Below are 21,707 nucleotides of genomic sequence, written 5' to 3' on the forward strand. Positions count from 1 at the left end.
ATATGCAATGTATAGGGAAAAAAAAGTGCTAACATTACAGATACTAGTATATATGAACGCAGTTTTATGGTAATAGATAAGACGACCATTATCTATTCAAAACGTAATCAACAGTTCACCCGATTTGGTCTCAAAAAGTACTATTTGCACAACCCTTGTTATCTGCAAGCCACGTTGGCTGCCATTACACATCAGCTGGTGTTGGTAGTATACAATTGAAAAATCTTCAATAATCAAGTGTCAAAGATCAGTTAGCGAAGGCAAATGCTAGGAATTTCCTACGTCCTTTCCTAGAACTAAGGAGGAGTGGAAGAATGTGTACATACACTTACTATATATATATATATATATATTATGGTGGCCTTCCCTTCAACAAACAAGCCAAAAAGAGAGCTTCGCAAAAGAAAAGTGTGTAACGCTCACGTGATTGTCTTCTTCTCTACAGATTTTGGGTCTGGTCTCGCACGATTGAGCACCTTGAGGAAGTCGGATGTCTTGGTACGCATCCGGGAGTGTATGTAGGCCTGCAGGAGTATTCCAAATTGATGAATCGGGCAACGCAGAGACCATTTCAAGCAACTGGTTCTCTATTGCCTAATGGGGCCGTTAAAGGGGGGGATAAACACTTTTTCTTCAAATTGTGCAACATACTGGAGTGACTGCAATGCTTTTCAAAGGCTATATTACTGAAATTTTTTTTTGGAAAGGATCAAATATGAATAGAGATATAACGAGTGCAATGTTCTTGTTCTTAATTTCCACTATATATACATATATCATAAGAACGCCGCTGCCGAAAATTTGCATCAGCAGCGAAGCAGGATATAGTGGGTTACTGGAATTTTAGCTCTGCGTTTGTCTAGTTGAACTCTATGCCACCAGGCAGCTACACCGCTCCGGCCGCTCACGTTTACGCCCCTGCAAATCCGGTACTCCGTCCAAACCGCTCCCGTTTGCCGGAATAGCGGACACGCTAAATGTCTCTAATATCTGCTGCTAATGGTGAAGGCAATCTACATAGCAAGCAAATACCGAATCAGAAGATTATAGGATAGGCATTAATATAGGTCACGGTTTTGTGGAGACTTCACATTTCTTGTCTTCCTTGTTGCCTTCCCCATGAAAGACAAAAGGCATAATATGTGAATAACATGCTTACGTATTCACTACAGCTCAGTGCACCTAGGCGGCTGCAACCTAACGCAGCACTTTCATACCAGCAGTGCGCATTAGCTGGGTTGTAACGCCATAGTGTGAGGGAGTAGTAAGCGAGATTTCAAGTAGGTTAACACACACTGAAATGCAATCTATCAACATTACAAGATTTGAAAAGGTCACGCCAAATTTGCAAAGACGTTTCAATCAGAACATGAAACATTTCTGAAGAATTTGCAAGTAATGAGCCAGACATGAAGATGAACACAAGGAAAGCATTTTCCATGTACTGAAAATAGCATGCTAAGAGAGGTCAGGACACATGTCCTTGCCTCTTTTCCAAGTGTCCACCAAGAGGTTGCGTTGTTCCCAATAAGCTACTTTCCTACAAATTTGAACAACTGCATAGCTTCTTTTCCAACCCTGCATACTGCAATATTACAATTTTATAAATTTGCTTGATATGCAGCATAACTTGGTACACACACATCTGACGTGCAAACACTCCATTTTGCTTCAAAGTACCAGAGCTGCTGCTGCTGCATCAAAACTGTTGAAGAAATAAGGCTGGCTAGAAAATGCAAATGTGAATGACAGCTTTGACATGAATGTTCAGCAGCTGCTTGTGTGTATTTGAATGCACATGTACACACACTGCCTCTATTAAATGGAACATTTGAGCACATGGCCTGGGCATGGTCAGCTGTTTCTAGCGCTACCAGCGGGTGTATGGGAAAGGCCCTAAAGCTATCCAGAGCCAGCAACTGGTGGCCGGAAGAACTGCGATTGCAAAGCCACAGCTACAGTCGAGCAAAGAAAGCTCAAAACGACACCTGCAGGTGCTCCTAGCAATCAAAGGTCACACGTCCCCATGCGTCTTTTCGTAAAGGCGCTGTGCATACACGGGACTTACGAAGGCCCTATCTCCAGGCCCCCAATTTTTGAGAATCTTGAGCACCTATGGCTTACCTTGGAACACTTGATGTGATAGTGCAGGTAGTCACGGAAGATGTGAATCAAGTTTATTGTGTTGTCCCTTGCTTGGCGATTTGTGTGCCTCGGGAAGAGCACTGAAGGGGGTAAGAAAAGGTGCAATTGCAAGTCATGCTGAAGGTGTTGTACAACACGAAATGCCCAAGCAAATGTAGAAGAGACCTGTGGAAAGCAACAGGCCCAGCCCACACAGTACAGGACCTGGCTGACAGAAGGATTGTGATAATAATCATTTAGCCAAATATTAAATGGCCATTTCTTACTTTGACATGTATTTAGCAGGTGCAACTAAAGCTACTGTACAAGCATAGCACACAAGTATTGCTTCCAGCAAATGTGACTGCATGGGACAGCTAACGTCAGTCCTGAGTTTGATGTTCGCAGACCTAAGTCGAATCAGAGTGCTGAGCCCGTTGAAATTGCCATCACAGTGATTAGGAACTAATGCAAATTTTCAGTGGATGAACAGGCACTAAATATTTTGAATGCTCCCTTCCTTCATATTTAGTTCCTCCCCTCACATTCTGCCTTTCTTCTTTAGGTCACTCTAGCCATTTTTGTCATTGTGTGTCACCTTATAACTACACTTGACAGTCACTCTAGCGGAAGTGCAAAAGGTACACATTCTACTAAAAAACCAAGCCTGCCTTCTTGAACACTGTTGAAGACTGAATTCCAAATCACAGGAGTGGCCAGTGATTAATTACAGGACAGTGGACACATACCTTATCTGATTCTTCAAACTGACATAGATAACAGCACAAGCCATTCATGGAAGCTGCTTTTTCAGAAAACAATGCTCACCAATTGCACGAAAGCAAACACAACAAGGTCAACAAAAATGAAGCACAGTTGAACTATGTTGTAAGAAAGTCGCATCCAAGCTGATAATGCTTTCGTTATATCCAACATTTGTTATAACTATACATTCACAGGGTTCATACAGAACATGTGACTCAATATACAAGGACAATTCAAGGCCAACAGACAATGAAGCTAAGGAAAGCATGGGGGCACAGTAAAACCTTGTTAATTCGACCCTCGTCAATTCGAAAAATTGGATGATTCAAACTCGTCCTCCTGTCCCAGCAGGCATATGCATTATTTAACTGCATCAAACTCTTGTTAATTTGGATGTATTTGTTTGCACACCAGTTAATTCGCGCAACTCCTAGAGCGACAGAAATGCGAGACAAATCAGAGAAAAGCGGTGCTAGCACCCAATCGAAATGAAGCGACAGAGTCTGTATCACCATGGTCATCAGCAAGAAATGTACGAAAGACAGGAATGCCAGGACACTTTGTGCCTATTTGTGCCTTTATAGCCTTTATTCTAGCATTTATCATCATGCATGACTACATGCTGGCCACGTGTCTTCAGAACTGTGTAGTCGCCATCTGTGACCGTGCCGATAGCGATTGTGGTTGTGGCAACACTACTTTCATTTTGACTCAGTATGCGCATTGACCATGTGCCTGCATTGTGGTCATGTCGATAGTGACCACGGTTTTGTCAGCAATGGTTGTGGTGTGCAGTAGTTTTGGGTTGACTCAGTGCAATGCGCATACAATGTCAAACACAGCAGCATGTGGAAACTGCCAAAAATGAAGAGCGATTCTACCGCCATCTGCTTGCTTGCATTAAACACCTCAGCTACATTGTGATCAACGGACGTCTGTTGCTGACCAGCTCATTGGTGAAGAACTAATTGGGATGTACGTGTGGTAGCGAAAAGCATGTCTATTTGGATGAAGACATGGGTCTCACTCTGCACTGCAAAGGAAGTCACCAGGGCCTCATAACTGATAGTGCTAATCAATCATGAGATGACGAGAATTGCAGCTTCCGTGCAGATACTGTGCAAAATAAAAGCAAGGGTTGTGAATTCATTTATTGTTTTCTTGATATCCTCAATAATTCGATATTTGGTCAATTCGGACACATTTCTTGGTCCTTTAAAAAACAAAAACAAAAAGAAGAAGAAGAAGAAGAAGAAGAAAGAAAGAGAGAGAGAGAGAGAGAGAGAGAGAGAGAGAGAGAGAGAGAGACAAGCCTAAATTAGCAAGGTTTTACTGCAATGAGCTGTAGTTGAAATTGAAATGTTGAAAACATTTAAGAGAAATGAAAGTTGAGAAAAAGATTACTTGTTGCCAGCGGCAACCGAACCCACAACTTTCGCATTATACATGTGAAGCACTACCAATTGTGCTACAGCGATAGTCACTCACAGTCCACAGGGTTTATTAGCCCCGTGCCTGCTCTCATAAGGTAATGTGTTAAATGATGCCTTCGGGCAAAAAAAAAAAATGCATTCCACATTCGCCTGCCATGGCTTTTGAGTGGTGCAGGCTAACACGCCCCAGGGCTAGATCTACCGAGTACACATAAAAACCGAAGTCAGTGGATGGATGAACGTATGGCTGTCGCTGTAGTACAATTGGTAGTGCATTGCACACATAATGTGAAGGTTGTGGGCTCGGACCCCACCGGTGACAAGTTATCTTTTTGTTCATTTTCAATTCTCTTTTCTTCCCTGCCCTTCATTATTTTCTACATTTCAATTTCAACCACAGCTAATTACCCCACACTTTCCTAGGCTCCATTGTTTATATGGTCGTGATTAACAAAAATCAAGCCTCCGTTCTTCAAGGACAATTCAAGGATTTCAAGTAGTATGACAAAGATAAACTTGCAAGGAAGGAGAAACAAATTTTATTTGTACACATACACTAGAACTGCTTAGCTGCAATTTCTTGCAGCTAAGCAGTTGCTTAGTGCAACACACGCTTCGAGCTCTTCAAATGGCTTTCCACAAACTTGACTTTCCCATTGTAAATGTGTCAATCAGCTTTTAGCATGATTGTTAGCAGTGTTTGGCTTCAGCCAAAGACACTCGTCACACTAGAGTCAAATTGCAGAAACTTATTTTCAGCCACGCATTTCTAGAGCCTAGGGCTCGAAAATGTAGCCATGACGGCTGCGGTGTGAACGAAGTAGCAAAATAACAAATATAGTGGTACAGCTTTGTTGGTTGATCTGGTTTTGTCTAGCTCCATGATGGCAATGGTAATTTAAACATGCCTGTTGTTGGTCGGCGTGGGCACGCGACATCGCATCACTTAGCGACACTCTGGAAAGAAAATATCTAAAATCGTTTGCGGATAGGCAGTGTGCATGGCACAGGTTTGAAGCGATGTTTGTTACATTGAACGTTCAAAAGTTGCCCCGAACCCCAGTTTTCAAGTAATTCAAGGAGCTAATTTTTTTTCCCAAGAAGTTTTAAGGGGGCCTTGAATCTCCTTCTCCAAAACCAAGAGTTTTCAAGGATTTCAAAGAGGTAGGAATACAGGATTCATAACCTGTATTCGTTGCATGCTAATATCGTTGAGAAGATTTTTGGATTTACTTTGTTATATCTGATAATTCATTATACCTGCGGAGGTTCAACTGCACTGCACAGCTGCATTTACGTTATACTCTGAAAGCCTTCACCTCACATAAGTTTCTTGAACCTCTTTCTGCTCATGCATGTTTCCGTTAAATCTCATTAATTTGAAACTGAATGTGCAGATCTGCTTGGCTACTTCTCCATTTGGGGACTGTAGTATAAAGATAAGAACACAGGATGAGTATCGTAATTATGTTAAGTGACGCTTCTTTCGCCTGCCAATTGCGAAGCAATGGCAATTACATACTTGGAGAAAAAAAATTAACTAGATCTAGCTTAGGGTGACATCAGAATTATGACCGGTAAGCACATTTCAATGGACAACCAGGTTTTGACATGTATGGAGATTATCATATCATAGTGACATGTATGGAGATTATCATATCTTAAAACAAATATAACTCAAATCGACAAGCAGACAGTGATGAGAACTGGCAGGAACAAGATAAAGAATGATCCATGAGTCTGTACCAGTATTTAACAATGCAACTGCTTCTCCCACTGTGCCTGGACTGTGAGTCATCACACCATCAGCTCTGATAACACTATCAACTGCAGTTGACCTCCGAATAAGGTCAGCAGCACAGGAGGTACTGTAGTTGGCTTTTTAGTACACCTCCTTTGTACACTTCCCAAATAAAGGTTTGTTGTAATTACCCTGCTTTTCTGGCATGCGGTAGGTGAATTATTTCAATAGTGAACATGTGCATTCATAAAAGTCCTGCAGTCACGTAATTGCAGTCAAGTAATCTGGCCCCAGCAATTAGCAAAAAAAATTGAATTGCAACATCCCGCATTGGTTAATGTTGAAACGCAAGTGCGTGGCTGTTTCTACGAACTTAGGAAATGTCCTCGCGCATCTACGGCACTGAATGCGCGAAGTATCAACTACTTACACATGTTGCGACTACAGCCTATACGTTTTACACCTGCAGTGCTCCTACAATTCTATCACGTCTTATGTAAGAAATTATTAAAAGCAAGCACTGCTGCACAGTGACAATTTTTACCATTTGCTTGACCCCTCAAACTGCTTTTGTAATAAATGCAATGCAGCTGCATGCTGTAGGTGCTTATGTGCAGGCTATGTATGATCACGTTAATTCTTCCTGCTTACACAACAAACGATTTTCATATAGCTAGAAACACCATTTTGCAGGAACAATACTAGTCCAAGCACACTGTTGAAATCAGGTATGCTTTGAATTAACGGCAACTTTCTTATAGATATTTAATCATACTTTTCTTTTCAAACCGAACAGATTTTTTCTTTCTTTCTTTTTTCTTTAGAAACTGTACACACAACTAACAATCACTTCTTTTTTAATGAAGGTTAGCATTCCCGCAGCATGTACAAGAATCCTCTGGTCCTGAGACGGCTTTTGCCAAAGTCCAGTCAACTCTATAATTGGCATTCAGTAGAAGTGGTGCAAGCCGTAATGCATGAAAGTTATGTGCAAGAGTCTGTAGCCACAAGCGTAAGCCTAACCAGAGAAGCCACCCACCAAATGTGATATAGCCGATGCTGTTGCCAACACGGGCATCCGTGTTCTCTAGTTCTTTTGGAGGTTCACGGTGACTGAAGAGCACTTGTGGCGCTGTGTGGCTTGCTTTGCGGCCCTCTTTGAATTCCTAGTACACAAGGAGAGACATCACCATCCGCCATTACATCACTGAGGCAAGCACACAAACATCTGAAAGGTGCAATCAGCATCCACATGCACTGTGAGAGAGACACAACACAATAGAAAGAAAAGACATGGACAACACCACTTTGTCAACACTGCTTTCCAAGCAGTGTATGTGGATGCTGATTACATCTCACCAACTAGCGACCATCAAAGTGCTTACTAAGTTAATAAGTCTAAAGGCACTGTACAATGCTTAAAGAAGCCCTGGAACACTTTTAATGCCATTCTTAGGGTACTTCACATACTTTCTGGGGGCCAAGTATCTATCTGTATGTTTGTATCTAACTGTTTTCCCGCCTACCTGAGTCAGTGGGTAGCTCATGGTCAAATGTGTAGTGCATCGGGCTGCTGTGATGAGAAAACAGTGTTCGAAACCAAACGTTGTAACAACTTGGGTCGCTGAGTATCTGGCAGCGGGTATACAGGTGTCGCTCTTCAACAAAACTCTTTCATGCTGACATGGCTCACAGTAGATGCAGAACTGAGTAGGTACCGCTGTTCGAAGAAAATCTTTGATGCTGACTTGAAGCACTGGGCATGTGCCACTCGGCCTGTGCTGGTCTTCAACGAACCTCTTTGAAGCCAACTTGGGTTCCGGGTACCGCATTCACTCGAATCTAACGTGCACTTTTTTCCCCGATAAAATGGGCCCAAAAATTGTGTGCGTGTTAGAATTGAGTATGACCATAAATCTTTTGTTACCATATTGCCATCGGCATTTCCAACTGGCCGCCTCGTACGCGCTTCGAGCCTAGCTGTCACAGCTTCCTCAATGTGCTGTAGTATGTGTGCTAAGGTTAGTCCACCATCCGTCTTCCCTTTTTCTGCGTTTGCTCCATCAGCATGGAAGTGCCGACTGTGAAGACACGCCGAGTTCATCATGATGCTGCAATTAAAAGGAAAGTGATCACTTCTGCGGAGTCAGACTGAAATCGGGCTGCATCACGGGCATTCGGAGTTCTCGAAACTTGCGTGCGGGACTAGCTGAAACAGGAGAGGCGTTCTACTCCAGCGGCTGTGCGGCCCCTATATTGAAAGCGATCTGCGATGGAGACAGAGTCTACACACCTAGGCACACCATGCTGTGTTCTCGTTGTTTAGTTTGCACTGAAGCGAGAGGCCGCAGAAGGTCAATTTGCTTGCTCCTGCTGCCGAACTTCATCACTCCAGTGTTTTGATAAAAAGTTTCGGCGGTCATTGAGTGAGACATGTTCATGTTTGCTTGTGTGTGTGTGACACCATGCTTGTTAATTTAGTTACTAAACAAATGCTTAAAAGTTTATACGGCCGATAAAACTACTAACCTTACTTTTTGCATAGCTATCTACTGATTTGATATTGAAATCTGTTTTGCCTTTTCGGCAAAACTGTGACTTTTTATTTATCGCAGCTTTAGTGCATTTGGCGTAAATCGTTTTTCCAAATGAGAGAAAGTTATATTTCTGTATGAAAGAATGAGTTGCACGGTACTGTAAGGGACATTTATTTTTTTTAGGTAACGACAAACGGAAGCCTGTTAGAATCGAGCGCATTTTTTTCCCCTTTTTTTGGTCACGGAAAATGGGTGCATGTTACAATCGAGGGCGTGTTACATAGTAAGGTTTGTTACAGCGCAACACAAGACAAGGAAAAACGAAGGTATAAAACGACAACACGGCACTGACTCTAAACTGATATTTTATTGGTAAATCAGGCAAATCGGGATCAGGTAAATAATTTACTGGACGCTGGTTACTCCAAAGTGATTATTTCATCTGTGAGTGATAGTATGGTTCGCGGCTTCAAGTGCATAAATGACCAAGGTATAAAAATTAAATTAGAAGAAAAAAGAAAAAATGCAGTAGTACCGTATGTACACAAGTTAGTGCATGGGCTTAAGAACGTTGGTTCAAGGTACAGCATTGATGTTCGTTTTTCTGTGAAACATGATATAGGTCGCACATGCCTGTTAGTTTATCACTTTCTGAAGGATAAGCAAGTGAAGGGGAAATGTACTGTCAAACATGTGAACAGGTACATCACTAGTGCGAAGCAGGTTGTGTATGCCATTCCATTATCTTGTGGTAGAGAGTACACGGGACAAACGAAGCGATGTGTGAACGTTCGACTAAGGGAGCATGAGCTATCTCTTCAAGGGGTTGTGCCACTTCATCTCTCAGAGCATTGCAAGTCGTGTAGTTGTCGCTCCAAATTTAAAAAGACTAGTGTCCTTTTTAAGTGCGTGTGCCAACTGACAAGGGAAATCTCTGAGGCTTACAATGTAAAGATTAGGGACAAGGCATGTATCAGCGAACCGCCTATCACTTTTCATGACAATGAACTGCGTTACCTATCTCAATTTTGATTACACATCAGTTTGTCACAGTTGCTTCGATGCATATCTGTGTCTCGTGCATGTCATGGTTATGAACTGGCACCTATATATATGTTAGACATATCTACAATAAAATATCAGCTGAGAGTCAGTGCCGTGTTGTTGTTTTATACCTTCTTTTGTCCTTGTCTTGTATTGCGCTGTAATGAACCTTACTATGAATCCCAACCAACTGGCCCAACTTGCCATCTTGAGGATGAAATACGGTATGTGCCAGTAAGTATGTGCCACTCTTTGACGAGCGTCTTTGACGTCAACTTCGGTAATTAGGCATGCGCCACTCTACAATGATGAAAAAGATCCCTTAACTTCTGCCATGCTGAGTGAATCGAGCCCACGTCACAAGGGTTCCTCAAAGACGGATGCCCGACGCTTTAACAGGCTGTGCCACAAATGCACTGGTTATGTGCCGCTCTTCAGTGCACCCCTTGCCAACTTTGGATCACCAAGTATGTGCCACGCTTCTAATCTCGGAGTCTACACATGGACTTCTCAGCAGCGCCACTGGATGGTGCAGTGTGTCCAAAAAGAAGTGCGAGAGAGGAGCTCGGTTGCCACATGACATGTTTCTGAGCGTTCGCCACACACCGGTGCACCATGCATTGCCGAGGCCATGTGCAGCTTCGCAGTGAAAGTGCTAGATGGCTCCAAATGTTCTTAGGGAATAGGATGCCTCGAGGCCAACGCTGCAGTTCAGGGTGGTGACACCCTCTGACCCAGTCTGCGTCGCCTTTCATAAGCACTTGCGCCACACTGGTTCTCGCTAGCGCGATTGTGTACTGCTGTTGCTGCTTGCCGGATACAGTATCTTCTTTCAGCATGTTTTTGGCTAGCTTGGTGTATGCTTGGTGAGTGAGCATGTATGTGCGCACGTGTGCTTGCAGGTGCAGTTGTGTTTGTGTGCACATGTTGGCAAGTGTACAAATATGCAGTGTGTATGTGCGTGCCTGTGTGTATGTGTTTCTGAATGTTTGTGTGCATAAGACTGCATGTATATATGCTTGTTCGTATGTGTGCATGTGTGTCTATGAATGTTGTACCTGCGTTCGTGTATGTGCATATGCCCACATTTGTGCATCGACGTGTTTGTGCGGGCATGTGTTTGTGTGTGTGTGAGTGCATATGTATTTCAAGCAGTTGGTAGGGTTTACCTTTACATGCAACAAACTTCCATCAAAATTGCCATAGTGGTTGCTGAGAAAAACGATTTCTCTGTTAACGTGAATTTAGGCAGGAGCTCCTGAATAAACCTTCCCCTTAAGAGCCTAATTTTGTGTTTAAAACTTTCTTGCGAATATGTTACAACACCGAACACTTCCTTTTACCAAATTCTGACATGACTTTCTTTTCCTGGGCAATTAGACAGATGATTTCGCCAAAATCACGATCGCTTTTGTACACACTCAAAGGTGGTGCGGTGGAAATGAGAGCCAATATGGTGCTGGCGGAAACCATGTCTCCACCCTAAAAGCCGGGCTTGGTATCTAGGCGCCCTGTTAGGGAAGCACGAGAGATGAGTCCCGCTGCAGTACACGCCTCACAACTCATTTAGACAGTGGAAATATGTTGTGTCGCTATATTGATTCAATGCTAAACGCATTACTCTCAACAGTCATCGTGACATGTGTTCTGTCGAATCTTTTTGAACATAGTAAGAAAACATTGCCGGTTGTTAAAACGAGAACATCTGTGAACATGTGGGCCAAATGTTATTGCACTGCATGCAGCAGAAAATTTACGATCTCGTGTCAAAAGCAGCGAAACGGCACTTGCTCTCGCTTTCGCGATATCATCATGCAGCTTCATCTTAAGCAGCTGGACTCACAACAGCTACTGGCTGATTTCGTGATCACGGGAACATTCTCAAGAAAACAAAACTGCTCATTTGAGGTAAATAAATGAAAAATATGTGTGTGATCCCACAAACATGGAAAGACCATTTCATCTTTGCAGTGCCAGTCTTAACACGATAGTTGCGCATTGGTGTGTTTGCTGCATGTGGCCTTTGAGATGAAAAGTGTAGTGTAGATGCTGCGGCCACCATGAGCCGTCTCACGTTCAACCTTTGGGCTAGGTCAGCACGGCATTGCTCTCTTTGCCCCCCTTGCCATTCCCCTGTGTAGTTTCCAGTGTTCTAGGGGAAATGGAAGGAGAGAGAAAGCCGCTGATCTGTTCGGTAGCTACGTCTAACTTGGTTTGTGTTTGAAAGATCCAAAACATTTTTGCGACTGGAGATTTATGAGGCAACATATTTTAATAGTTATGTCATTCTACAATTAGTTAGAAAAGTGTTTCAAGGCCCCTTAAGAATGGTAAAGAGGGGCAAAGAAAAATGTGCCTATGCCGCATGGTTGAGGTTTTTGATAATGACTAATCAGTTCCACAAAATGCCCCGGCAATAACAAGGCTTACTAAAAATTCCTAAGTTACTTAGCAAAATATGAAAACAACAATGAAATAAAGACGCAGTGCCAGCAGTGAATAAACAGAACTTGGTAAACATTTCGGAGGAAATGGTGTAAGCAGTGAAACTTGAAAACACCAGTCCCAAAATGTTAACGTGGTCAAGTGGACTACCACTAATGCAGATTACGCCTCAAGGGCCACAAATGTGAGATGCAAAATGTGTGACACAAAAGTGATGGTAGCGCCCAACCAAAACAAGAAATGGCAAAGTAAGCTTCGCCACAGTTATCACTCGTACCCGAATGGTGCATAGAGCCATTACTGACTCTATAGCCTGTTTCACATGCAAGCGAAAATGCTCGTGATTCCTGCCGCCGCGACGCAGAAACCTGTTTCAAGCGGTGGTGGCAGCACTAGCGGCTGGCGCGCTGAGATTCAGGCTAGTGGGAATTTCATCGCGGCAGCAGCACCGCTTCCGAACCAATGACGGCCCGCCTCGCCATGTGACCTGTGGAGGACTAGCGCAGGAAAGCCTGCACATAGAACGATGTTTATTTACTTGCTGCTTGCTAATGTCAGCTGTGCTGATTCCCACTCTGAATGCCAGGGCGACATCCTGAATTTGCTTGCTAATGTCAGCTGTGCTGATTCCCACTCTGAATGCCAGGGCGACATCCTGAATTTGCATCCCCGATGCCATGTATCTGGAAGGAAGCGCAGAAGTAAAGCTGGCGTACTCAGATCAGCGATTTATCAATGGAAGGTGGCGAACTACCTAGTACCTCAGAGCCATTGCAAGTCTTGAGCGTAACAGTACGGGTTCCCGCACAACAAAGGGCTTCGTAAGCGGCCCTTCAACGAGGGCATGGAGCTGCTCAAACTTTTCTGCCAACATCTTATAATACTCCTGAAAACATTCGGTGTCGGCGTTCATGAGCAGCAGCATCTGTACAAGAAATGCTGCAAAGTACTATTTCTGTACAAACACAACCCACTGTGGTGTGGAACTTGGATTCCTCCTTCCGATTCTCCCAGATAGGTCTCGCCCACCAGCGCCGTGGAACCCGGAGTTCAAGCAAAGCCTTCTTTTTTTATGCAAGTAAATACGGTATAAGGACAATTAAAATTCTGGACACCTTATAGCGCCATGTGATAATTCAGACTCGGACTGCATGAATGCGTGCTAATTTGGCCACCGAGTTGAGCTGAAATAGCTATATTTTGGTTCTGATACATTGCAGGCATGGTCGTCGACCATGTCACTGGCACCTCCTTGAAACCGAAACTAGCGAAGCCTAGTCGATTTAGTAGTCGCTGGCTACACCCAAACTGCAGGACAAGCCAAGCAAAGCCACTAAGTAGTAACGGTGGCAATTGTGAATTGTGTGATTTGTGGTGCGACTTCCGTTTTGTGCACCCAGTGCTTGGTAATTTATGTGCTACAGTCAAACCCACTTATAACAATGTTTAAGTGCCAAGAAAATACCATCTTATAACCGATAATTGTTACAACAGGGTTGTACAAAAGGGACAGATGGGACAAAAATAAAAAAATTTAATTAGGCAGAAAGAAGTATAGTCGAACCCACTTATAACATTATGGGTTTTAACGATACTCAGACATAATGATGAGCTGCCATGGCATTGTGAATTTTTGTGCGTGTTCCATAATAAAATAAACAGCTTACTACAATGACCTCATGCTATGGTGTGTTACTGGTTACCTATAACAATTAAATCTCATCATTGGGTGCCTGTGCCGAAAGATAGTGAAATGCAAAATCCTGTAGAGAGGGGGTGCTGGCGTTCCTTTTCATTTCAGCGCAAACACTGAGTAGCTAGATTTAATTGTTATAACCAATAACGCAGCATGGGAGCATTGTAGCAAGCTGTTTATTTTACGATAGAACACACACAAAAGGTCACGGTGCCATGACTGGTCATTGCTTTATCCAATATTCTGTTAAAACTGGTACTGTTATTAGTAGGTTTGACTGTATATAGCAACACGGCATGCTTGGCTGTGCCAAGAATGGAAAATCGTAGAATGATCCCAAGTTTGTAAACTTAACGAAAAATTTGGGAGAGTTGGCAGGCGAAAAGTACGCCTATTAGGATGAAGATGCACGTCACACTGCTGCCCCACTGGAAAAAAGGCCATGGGGCCCTCACCCCCACAAGTGCTTATCATTGTCATCAGATGACAAGAATTGCAATTTCGGCACCGATATTATAGAAAATACGAACATGGGTAATAAATTTATTTGCTCAATAATGCAGCGTTGATAGAGTGACAGTACGCATATTTCTTTTTTCTTTTTGCCCATCTGACAGTTCTTAATTTTGATAATTCTAAGATTTGTTGTGGCCCTGTGATATTTGAATTCAGAAGATTTTACTGAATTTCTTTGTGATGTCTGGAATGCACAAAAAAGTTTTAGACCAGCATGACTGCGAGGTTGCTCAACATTTCTGATTATAAAGAGTTAAATGCAAACATGTTATACCAACTTAGAATTCTCATGTGCTCAAAATTGAGCAAAGAAGCGTCTTAAAAAAGAAATGTGCATGATGGCCTTACCTGCATGAATACCTTTCCGAGGACAATATCACCTTCATCTTTGAACATGGTGCTGAAGACTACAGTTACCCTGTCTGGCTTTGCCTCGACATACCTGGAAGCAAATATGGCCATGAGTATTAGATTGAGGACATTCAGTTGATAGAAGGACTGTGTAAGTGCATGACTTTAACCTAGAATCAGGAACACCTCTAACACCAACACTACAATGTTGCAAACACCAAGTCGCCCCTGACAAATGCACTGATATACAAGGTGCACGAGGAATTTTAGAACACAGCTTTGAATCGCCACAGACATTCACACCTTCATTCGGTCAGTCAGGTCCTTAACTTTGTCTTCTCCAACCCACCTGCTACTTATATAGTAGCACATTTATTCCAGGGTAGCATCTTGCAGTCTGACACAAGAAGTGAAACCACAAGCAGTCGTCGTCACATTGCCCACCTTCCACAGTGATTAGGAGATCACTACCTTCTTGAATGAGGCAAAATCATTTGTTTTTGAGGCACGATGAGAGCTCGTGGCATATTCTCATCCGTGACAATGAGAATAAGGCATTGCCAGTGAGTAGACATCACTAAGGTAGTCAGATTTCTCCAGCAGGTAGAGGCCACCATGAGTGAAAAGCCTGAAAAGCCAATGATGGCCTTTGTGAAGGGCCGACTGACATGCGTGTCCTTTTTCAGTGTGCCTGTGGCTCTCAGCGCGGCTGAGCGTGTACACAGCCCACGCACCTTGATTTAGTGGTAACCTGCCATGTGTGCAAAGAGTGGGCGTGCCGAGATGGCGTGCCACCATGTGTGCCGTCTTTCTGTGTGTTTAGTACCGGAGGTTGTGTGATCTTGAGTTTCGAAGAGGGGCCAAAGCAAGAGGCTGACGGCAGCTCAAACACCCGCTCCTCGCTGCCGGTGTTTTTCACGATAGTGTCGTCTTACTGTGGGTGACACTATAAGCTGCAAGGGTGGAGTGGACGCAAAAGGATGGCTGGCTTTGCTTCGTACCACAGATGTGAAGATATTGTCAACATGGCATGAAACTTTGTCTTTCGCTGTAGACTCTCAAATTCAACGAAATTATTTTTTTTTCTCAGTCATATTTGCATTTTCCAATTGCCTGATAATTTGAAAAATTTTGCGGACTCTTCCGTGTAGAAAAAATCCATTAGAGATGGTACTTATTTGCATAAAAGGTTGAATTTCAATACAAAAACAAAATTCATTTAACAAAGGAAATTGCTGATATTATAGATTTTGTTATATCAAGGTTTAACTGCAATTAAAAGTACCACGCCACTGTGCACAGGTGGTGTCACAGAAAAGGAGACTAGAAAATAGCCACACACATCTGGAAACTTGCCAAAGGTTGCTGTTATGGAAGGACTAGCCAGCATCTACATGCCCCATCTCATCCGAGTATACAATCATAATCAAAGCCAAATTAGGTCAATTATTGAAGATTCAGAAGGCTTTATCGAACAGTCTTAGGAAGCAGCAATAAAAGAAACAATGTAAAACACTTGAACCAAGCATAACTAATTTTGTCTGAAATATTGCTACTATTGAAGACATCAGTATCTCCTCAAATACCTTGGGTATACTGCACAGTATGTTCAAATAGTGGTTACTCTTGCTCCCTAAAATTAACGCTTCAATCGGCAAAAACACAGGAAGCTTAAGAGCACTGTTTCTTGGCTGAGTTGGTAATTTACGCAGTATGGGGACACTGCTAAAAGGAGTAGTATACAGTGTACCTCTGTCCCATGGGTAAAAATACATTGGACAGGCAGGCGGCTGCATAAATTACTGGCTGAGAGAGCTTAATCAAAACATTGTGCGTTACAGGGACAGTCAGGTGTCAGCTCATTGCAATGACTCTGGACATTCCCCCCCTCTATCTTGAAAGCGCAGTGTATTGAGCTCCAACAAAGATAAATTAAAATGTAGGCGAGGGATTATTGAAACAAGTCACAATCAGCGAATGTTCCATGTGTGCCAATACAACAAGTGTTTCGTTGTTAGAAAAAAGAATTTGCTTCCTACACTCTGCAGTGAGATGGTGGTGAGCGCGACATACCTATTTAAACACATGAAAAGCAATAAACTTCAGTCACTAGTACAGTTCCGTGTGCGTCTTTACTGCCCTTTAGGCAACCTTACGAAGGCTAGAGAGACTTCTCTCTCTGCTTGCATCTGCAACCAAGAACTAGTGCGTCGCTATATAAAAGGAATACATAGCATGTGTTCGTAATTCAATATAACATTGTCTCATAGTTTTACGGCACGGCATATGATGTATTTACTAAGGGGAAGGCGTCACAAATCTGGACATATTTAGTACCAAATGAGTGGAATGACATGTTTCTGCGATCACCGGCAGAACTACTTGTGACCAAAACACAGGGGGAAACACACTGGAAGCACAAAAATGTGCAAGTAATATGTGATTGGACATAACCTTATTTTCACAAGTTGTAGATGTTATATAAGAAGCAGTTCTTCCATAGTGTTGGAGTTCGAAAACAACTGCACAGGGAAACAACCGGAGTGAGACTTCTATTACCGCACAGTATCCCCTCCTGGCTTCAGGAAGGGATACGGCACTATGGATCACGTCCATGTAATCAATCAGGTAATTGAGAAATCTGCAGAGTACAACCAACCTCTCTACATGGCTTTCATAGATTACGAAAAGGCATTTGATTCAGTAGGGATACCAGCAGTCATAGAGGCACTACGTAATCAAGGAGTAGAGGAGGCTTACGTAAATATCTTGGAAAATATTTACCAAGGTTCCACAGCTACCCTAATTCTTCACCAAAAAAGTCGGAAAATACCTATAAAGAAAAGGGTCAGACAAGAAGACACAATTTCTCCAATGTTATTCACTGCTTGCTTGGAAGAAGTATTCAAGCTATCAAATTGGGACGGCTTAGGGGTAAGGATCAATGGCAATATCTCAGCAACCTTCGGTTTACAAATGACATTGTACTATTCAGCAACACTGAGGACGAGTTACAACAAATGATTGAGGACCTTAACAGAGAGAGTGTAAGAGTGGGGTTGAAGATTAATATGCAGAAAACAAAGATAATGATCAATAGCCTGGCAAGGGAACAATATTTCAAGTTTGCCAGTCAGCCTTTAGAATAAAAATGGGTTGGAGTGCATACGGCAGACATACTCAGATCCTTACGGGAAGCTTACCATCATCACTAAAAAGAAAGGTGTACAATCAACGCATTCTACTGATGTTAACATATGTGACAGAAACTTGGAGACTGACAAAGAGGCTCGAAAACAAGTTAAGGACCACACAAAGAGCGACGGAACAAAGAATGATAAGCGTAATGTTAGGAAAGAGGAAGAGAGCGGTGTGGATCAGAGAGCAAATGGGCATAGCCGATATTCTAATTGGCATTAAGAGAAAGAAATAGAGCTGGGCAGGTCATGTAATGCGTAGGTTAGTTAACTGGTGGACCATTAGGGTTGCTGAATAGGCACCAAGAGAAGGGAAATGCAGTCGAGGACAGCAGAAGACTAGGTGGGGTGATGAAATCAAGAAATTTGCAGGTGCAACTTGGAATCGGTTGGCGCAGCACAGGGGTAATTGGAGATCGGAGGGAGAGGCCTTCATCCTGCAGTGGAATTAAATAGAGGTTGTTGATGAAGATGATGATCATTATTTGTGCAGCTTCCGCAGCTTTGCCTACCAAGTATGAAATGGAACATAGATAATGCAAAACGGTGGCAGATTCTCTGCTCTAGAATGGGAATGAAAGAAAAGCAAGTACATTCTGCTCTGTTACATATTACGGCAGGTTGGCATAATGTACAACAGTGCGGAACAAGTTAAATGCTGCAGCGCAGTCTAAGAATTTGAAGATTTATAGCTGAACAATGCAGCTGTGCACATTATTCTAGAATCAGCATGAAGACTACAACACAATACTAAGAGTATTGCGAGAGGCGGAAAGTGATTGGCTCAGGACTGCAAAACAAAACAGCACACTTCTACACCGCTCTGTATACTTCGGTTTACTAGACTGTAGCCTCCTTTTTTAAAAGCTATACAGTCAAACCCGGCTATATCGAACTCGCAAAAAAACGCCTGTCAGTTCGATATAGAGCATAATTCGATATAAGCCTGCTAAATAATTGGATGTCATAAATGCACATACCATTTATAAAATCACTTTATTAACGAAACTAGCTTAGTTTTCTAGCATTTTCTTCTGCTTGGGCAATTTCGCTGCCTGCGACGCACGCACTTCCCCACGTTGTCAAAGGAGTCGGAGCAGCTGAGGCCGCAACCTTCCGCATTCGCACAGAAGCGCCGGACTAATGCGAGAGCACCAATCACTTCGGAGGATGTGGGCAAAGGACCGTAGTTGCTTTCCTCAATGTGCCTACTTTCATTTGTGCTCGGTACGATGTCGGCGATGTAGTCTTCGTTTCCGGCCTCTACCGTGGTCGCGACAGCATCATCTGCGCTCACCAACTCGTCCACCGTTGATTCGAATGTCCCGGAAGTTTTGACAGCTCGCTCCAAACTTCGGCAACACCGGCAACGGCTTCGTCGCAGTGATCAGAATTTACAGTCCTCACCGAGCACGCGGAAACCGGCGCGTATGAAGAACCCCTCGTACACGGCCGTGCGTACGCGTCGGGCGCCATGGGCACCGGGTTGCGAGTCTGGCCACTTTAGCCCTAATCGTGCCGAGAGTGCTCCTCGGAATCTTGCACGCTGCGGGGACATCCAACTTCTCATCGCGTTCGACGCGATTTATGATTTCGAGCTTCACGACGAAAGGCGAATTCTGCCGCTTCATCACGGCAACACTGCGGGAGAAGGCCCACAAGGCGCAAACACGGTAAACCAGAGAAGCAGCTCGACAACTCGCACTTTCGCCATCTTGCACGAAGAGAGCACAAGAGCCTCTGATTGGCTGTCTGAGCAAGCGCTGTAGGCGGGCCAGGATCATTTTTTGCTGGGGAGCGTCGCTAGATAGTGATCTAAAGAAAGGAAGGACGCTTGATGCTGCAACCCGTGAGGGAGCACGGCGAAGCGCCGTCAGGCGAGAGGGGGTGGCAAGTGAAAGATGATAGAGAAAGAGGGAGGATGTGGCCTAATAGACTCCACTATGCGCGACAGGGGGAGTGTCGACGGCTCGCCCGAACAGCCAGAGGCAGCGCGGTCACGGTAGGGAGAGCGGTTGGATGGAGCCGCGCCGCCGGGTTTCCCCGCTACCGCGAGGGAAAGCCAACTTCTGGGGGCACTTTTCCGCCGCTTGACGTTCGATATATCGGGAGTCACTGCAATATTTGTTCGATGTAAGCGTAATTTTTGCTATATATACTCATTGTAACTATACCGTGACCAGAAATTGTTCGATATATAGAATAATTCGATGTAAACGGGTTCGATATAGTCGGGTTCGACTGTATTGAACACAGATATAACAAATTATTGGATATAATGAAGTAAATACAAAATTTGGTTGGTCATGATTTAGCTCAATAGTGTTCTGCTATAATGAAATCGAGAATGCGGGATCTGACACATTATTGGTTATAGTAGCGAGGCAATGTTTTGCACATGAGCAAAAAGTGTGAAATATAATCGCTGACCGATTTTTCAGACGCTTGATTTTTCGGACATGCATGATTATTCAGACTTCCTGCAGTATTGGCACCTACCCCAAGCACCAATGTACCGTATGTACTCGCATAACGATTGAACTTTTTTGTAAAAAAATTGACGCAAATTCAGGGGTGCAATCATTATGTGGGTTAAATTTCCCGCGAAAATATATATTTCTTTCATCCCACATTTGCGGCGAACGAGATTATTTTCTTCTCGTGAGTAAATTATGCGCATTGAAACAGTTTATTCTGTATCAGTAATGAACAATATCACTAATATCGGCAAGTCTGCGACAATAACGTAGCCATGTCCACTTTGAGGGGACAGAAACAGAGATGGGCGCGCTTAGCTGCCAGTGACATAGAAACACATGGCGGGCATGCTGCGGAAACTGCAGCATTTATTTGTCTTCACTACTATCGTAATACGGCACGTTTCCGATAAGGGTGGGCGAATATCTTAGCTGTGTTACAAGCATCAGCGTATGAATAGGGTACACTTCTAACGTATCAGTGTAAATGTGGCCACTATTGTTGCGTGCCCACGAGTGCAGACGAGAATAATCGAAAAGTGCCTCTTTTGTTGTTGTTGGCAACAACCATTATAAAGCCTATGAATAATAAAGCCAAGGCAAGTTTGTTTGTAGTTTTTTTTTTTCATGGAAGTGCGGAAAGTGATGAAAGGAATGGAATGGGGCATCTGCTTAAGAATGCTTGGTGCGTGTAGACTGCTTGGTATGTTTTGAAGAGTCGTTTGCGCAGCAATCGACAGCATTCGACAGATGGTAAGCGCGATCATCATTAGCTAGACTTGGCACACGACATATCGCTGTGACAAGTTCGGGGTGCGATCATTACACGGGAAAGAAAAAAAGAATAGAAGTTTGACGACAAAATTCAGGGGTGCGATCATTATGCGAGTAAATATGGTATAACCACAACAACAGAAATTTAAGATTCTGCAGTGTTTCAGGCATGAACCGTGTGCATGATGAGTTGGATATGGTGGCCATGAAAAGCTGCTGCCATGTTGACCAGCAGAACACCGAAACTTTGGTTGCCATCTCACAACGAAGCAGCGCTGATTAAGCTCGGTGGTCTAAGCAGTGCGGCCGGCAGAGTGACTGGTGACAAGCTATCATGAGAAGCTTGCTGCAAACACGTTCGCACTCGTAGACCTCATCGGCCATCGAGCGTGGGACTAGACACACGGGCTAGACCAGTTTTTCTTACACTTTTCCAGTACGTGAGCCCTTTTATTAGTACGAAACCTAGCATGATCCCCCTTTACAAGGTTTCTGAATATTTGCTTTTTTAAATGACACAGATACATTTACACTTTAATTTATTTAAAAGACATATAGCAGAAAGAGCTACCAAAAATACTTCCAACGTTTTTAACATGGATTTATT

The 21,707-nt window shown here is 43.3% G+C and overlaps 1 protein-coding gene across 1 annotated transcript in view; it reads right to left on the bottom strand.

Moving 5' to 3' along the window:
- Arpc2 (Actin-related protein 2/3 complex, subunit 2) overlaps window positions 1-21,707 on the bottom strand; it is a 37,550-nt gene that overhangs the window by 1,945 nt on the left and 13,898 nt on the right. Inside the window, exons 6-9 of the mRNA XM_050189803.3 lie at window positions 14,650-14,743; window positions 7,103-7,229; window positions 2,125-2,225; window positions 424-524 (exon numbers count right to left, since the gene is read on the bottom strand). Of these exons, the coding sequence (XP_050045760.1) occupies window positions 424-524; window positions 2,125-2,225; window positions 7,103-7,229; window positions 14,650-14,743 (423 nt within the window). The remainder of the gene's footprint in view (window positions 1-423; window positions 525-2,124; window positions 2,226-7,102; window positions 7,230-14,649; window positions 14,744-21,707) is intronic.

This window comes from Dermacentor andersoni, chromosome 2, assembly GCF_023375885.2.
Source record: "Dermacentor andersoni chromosome 2, qqDerAnde1_hic_scaffold, whole genome shotgun sequence".
NCBI lineage: Eukaryota > Metazoa > Arthropoda > Arachnida > Ixodida > Ixodidae > Dermacentor > Dermacentor andersoni.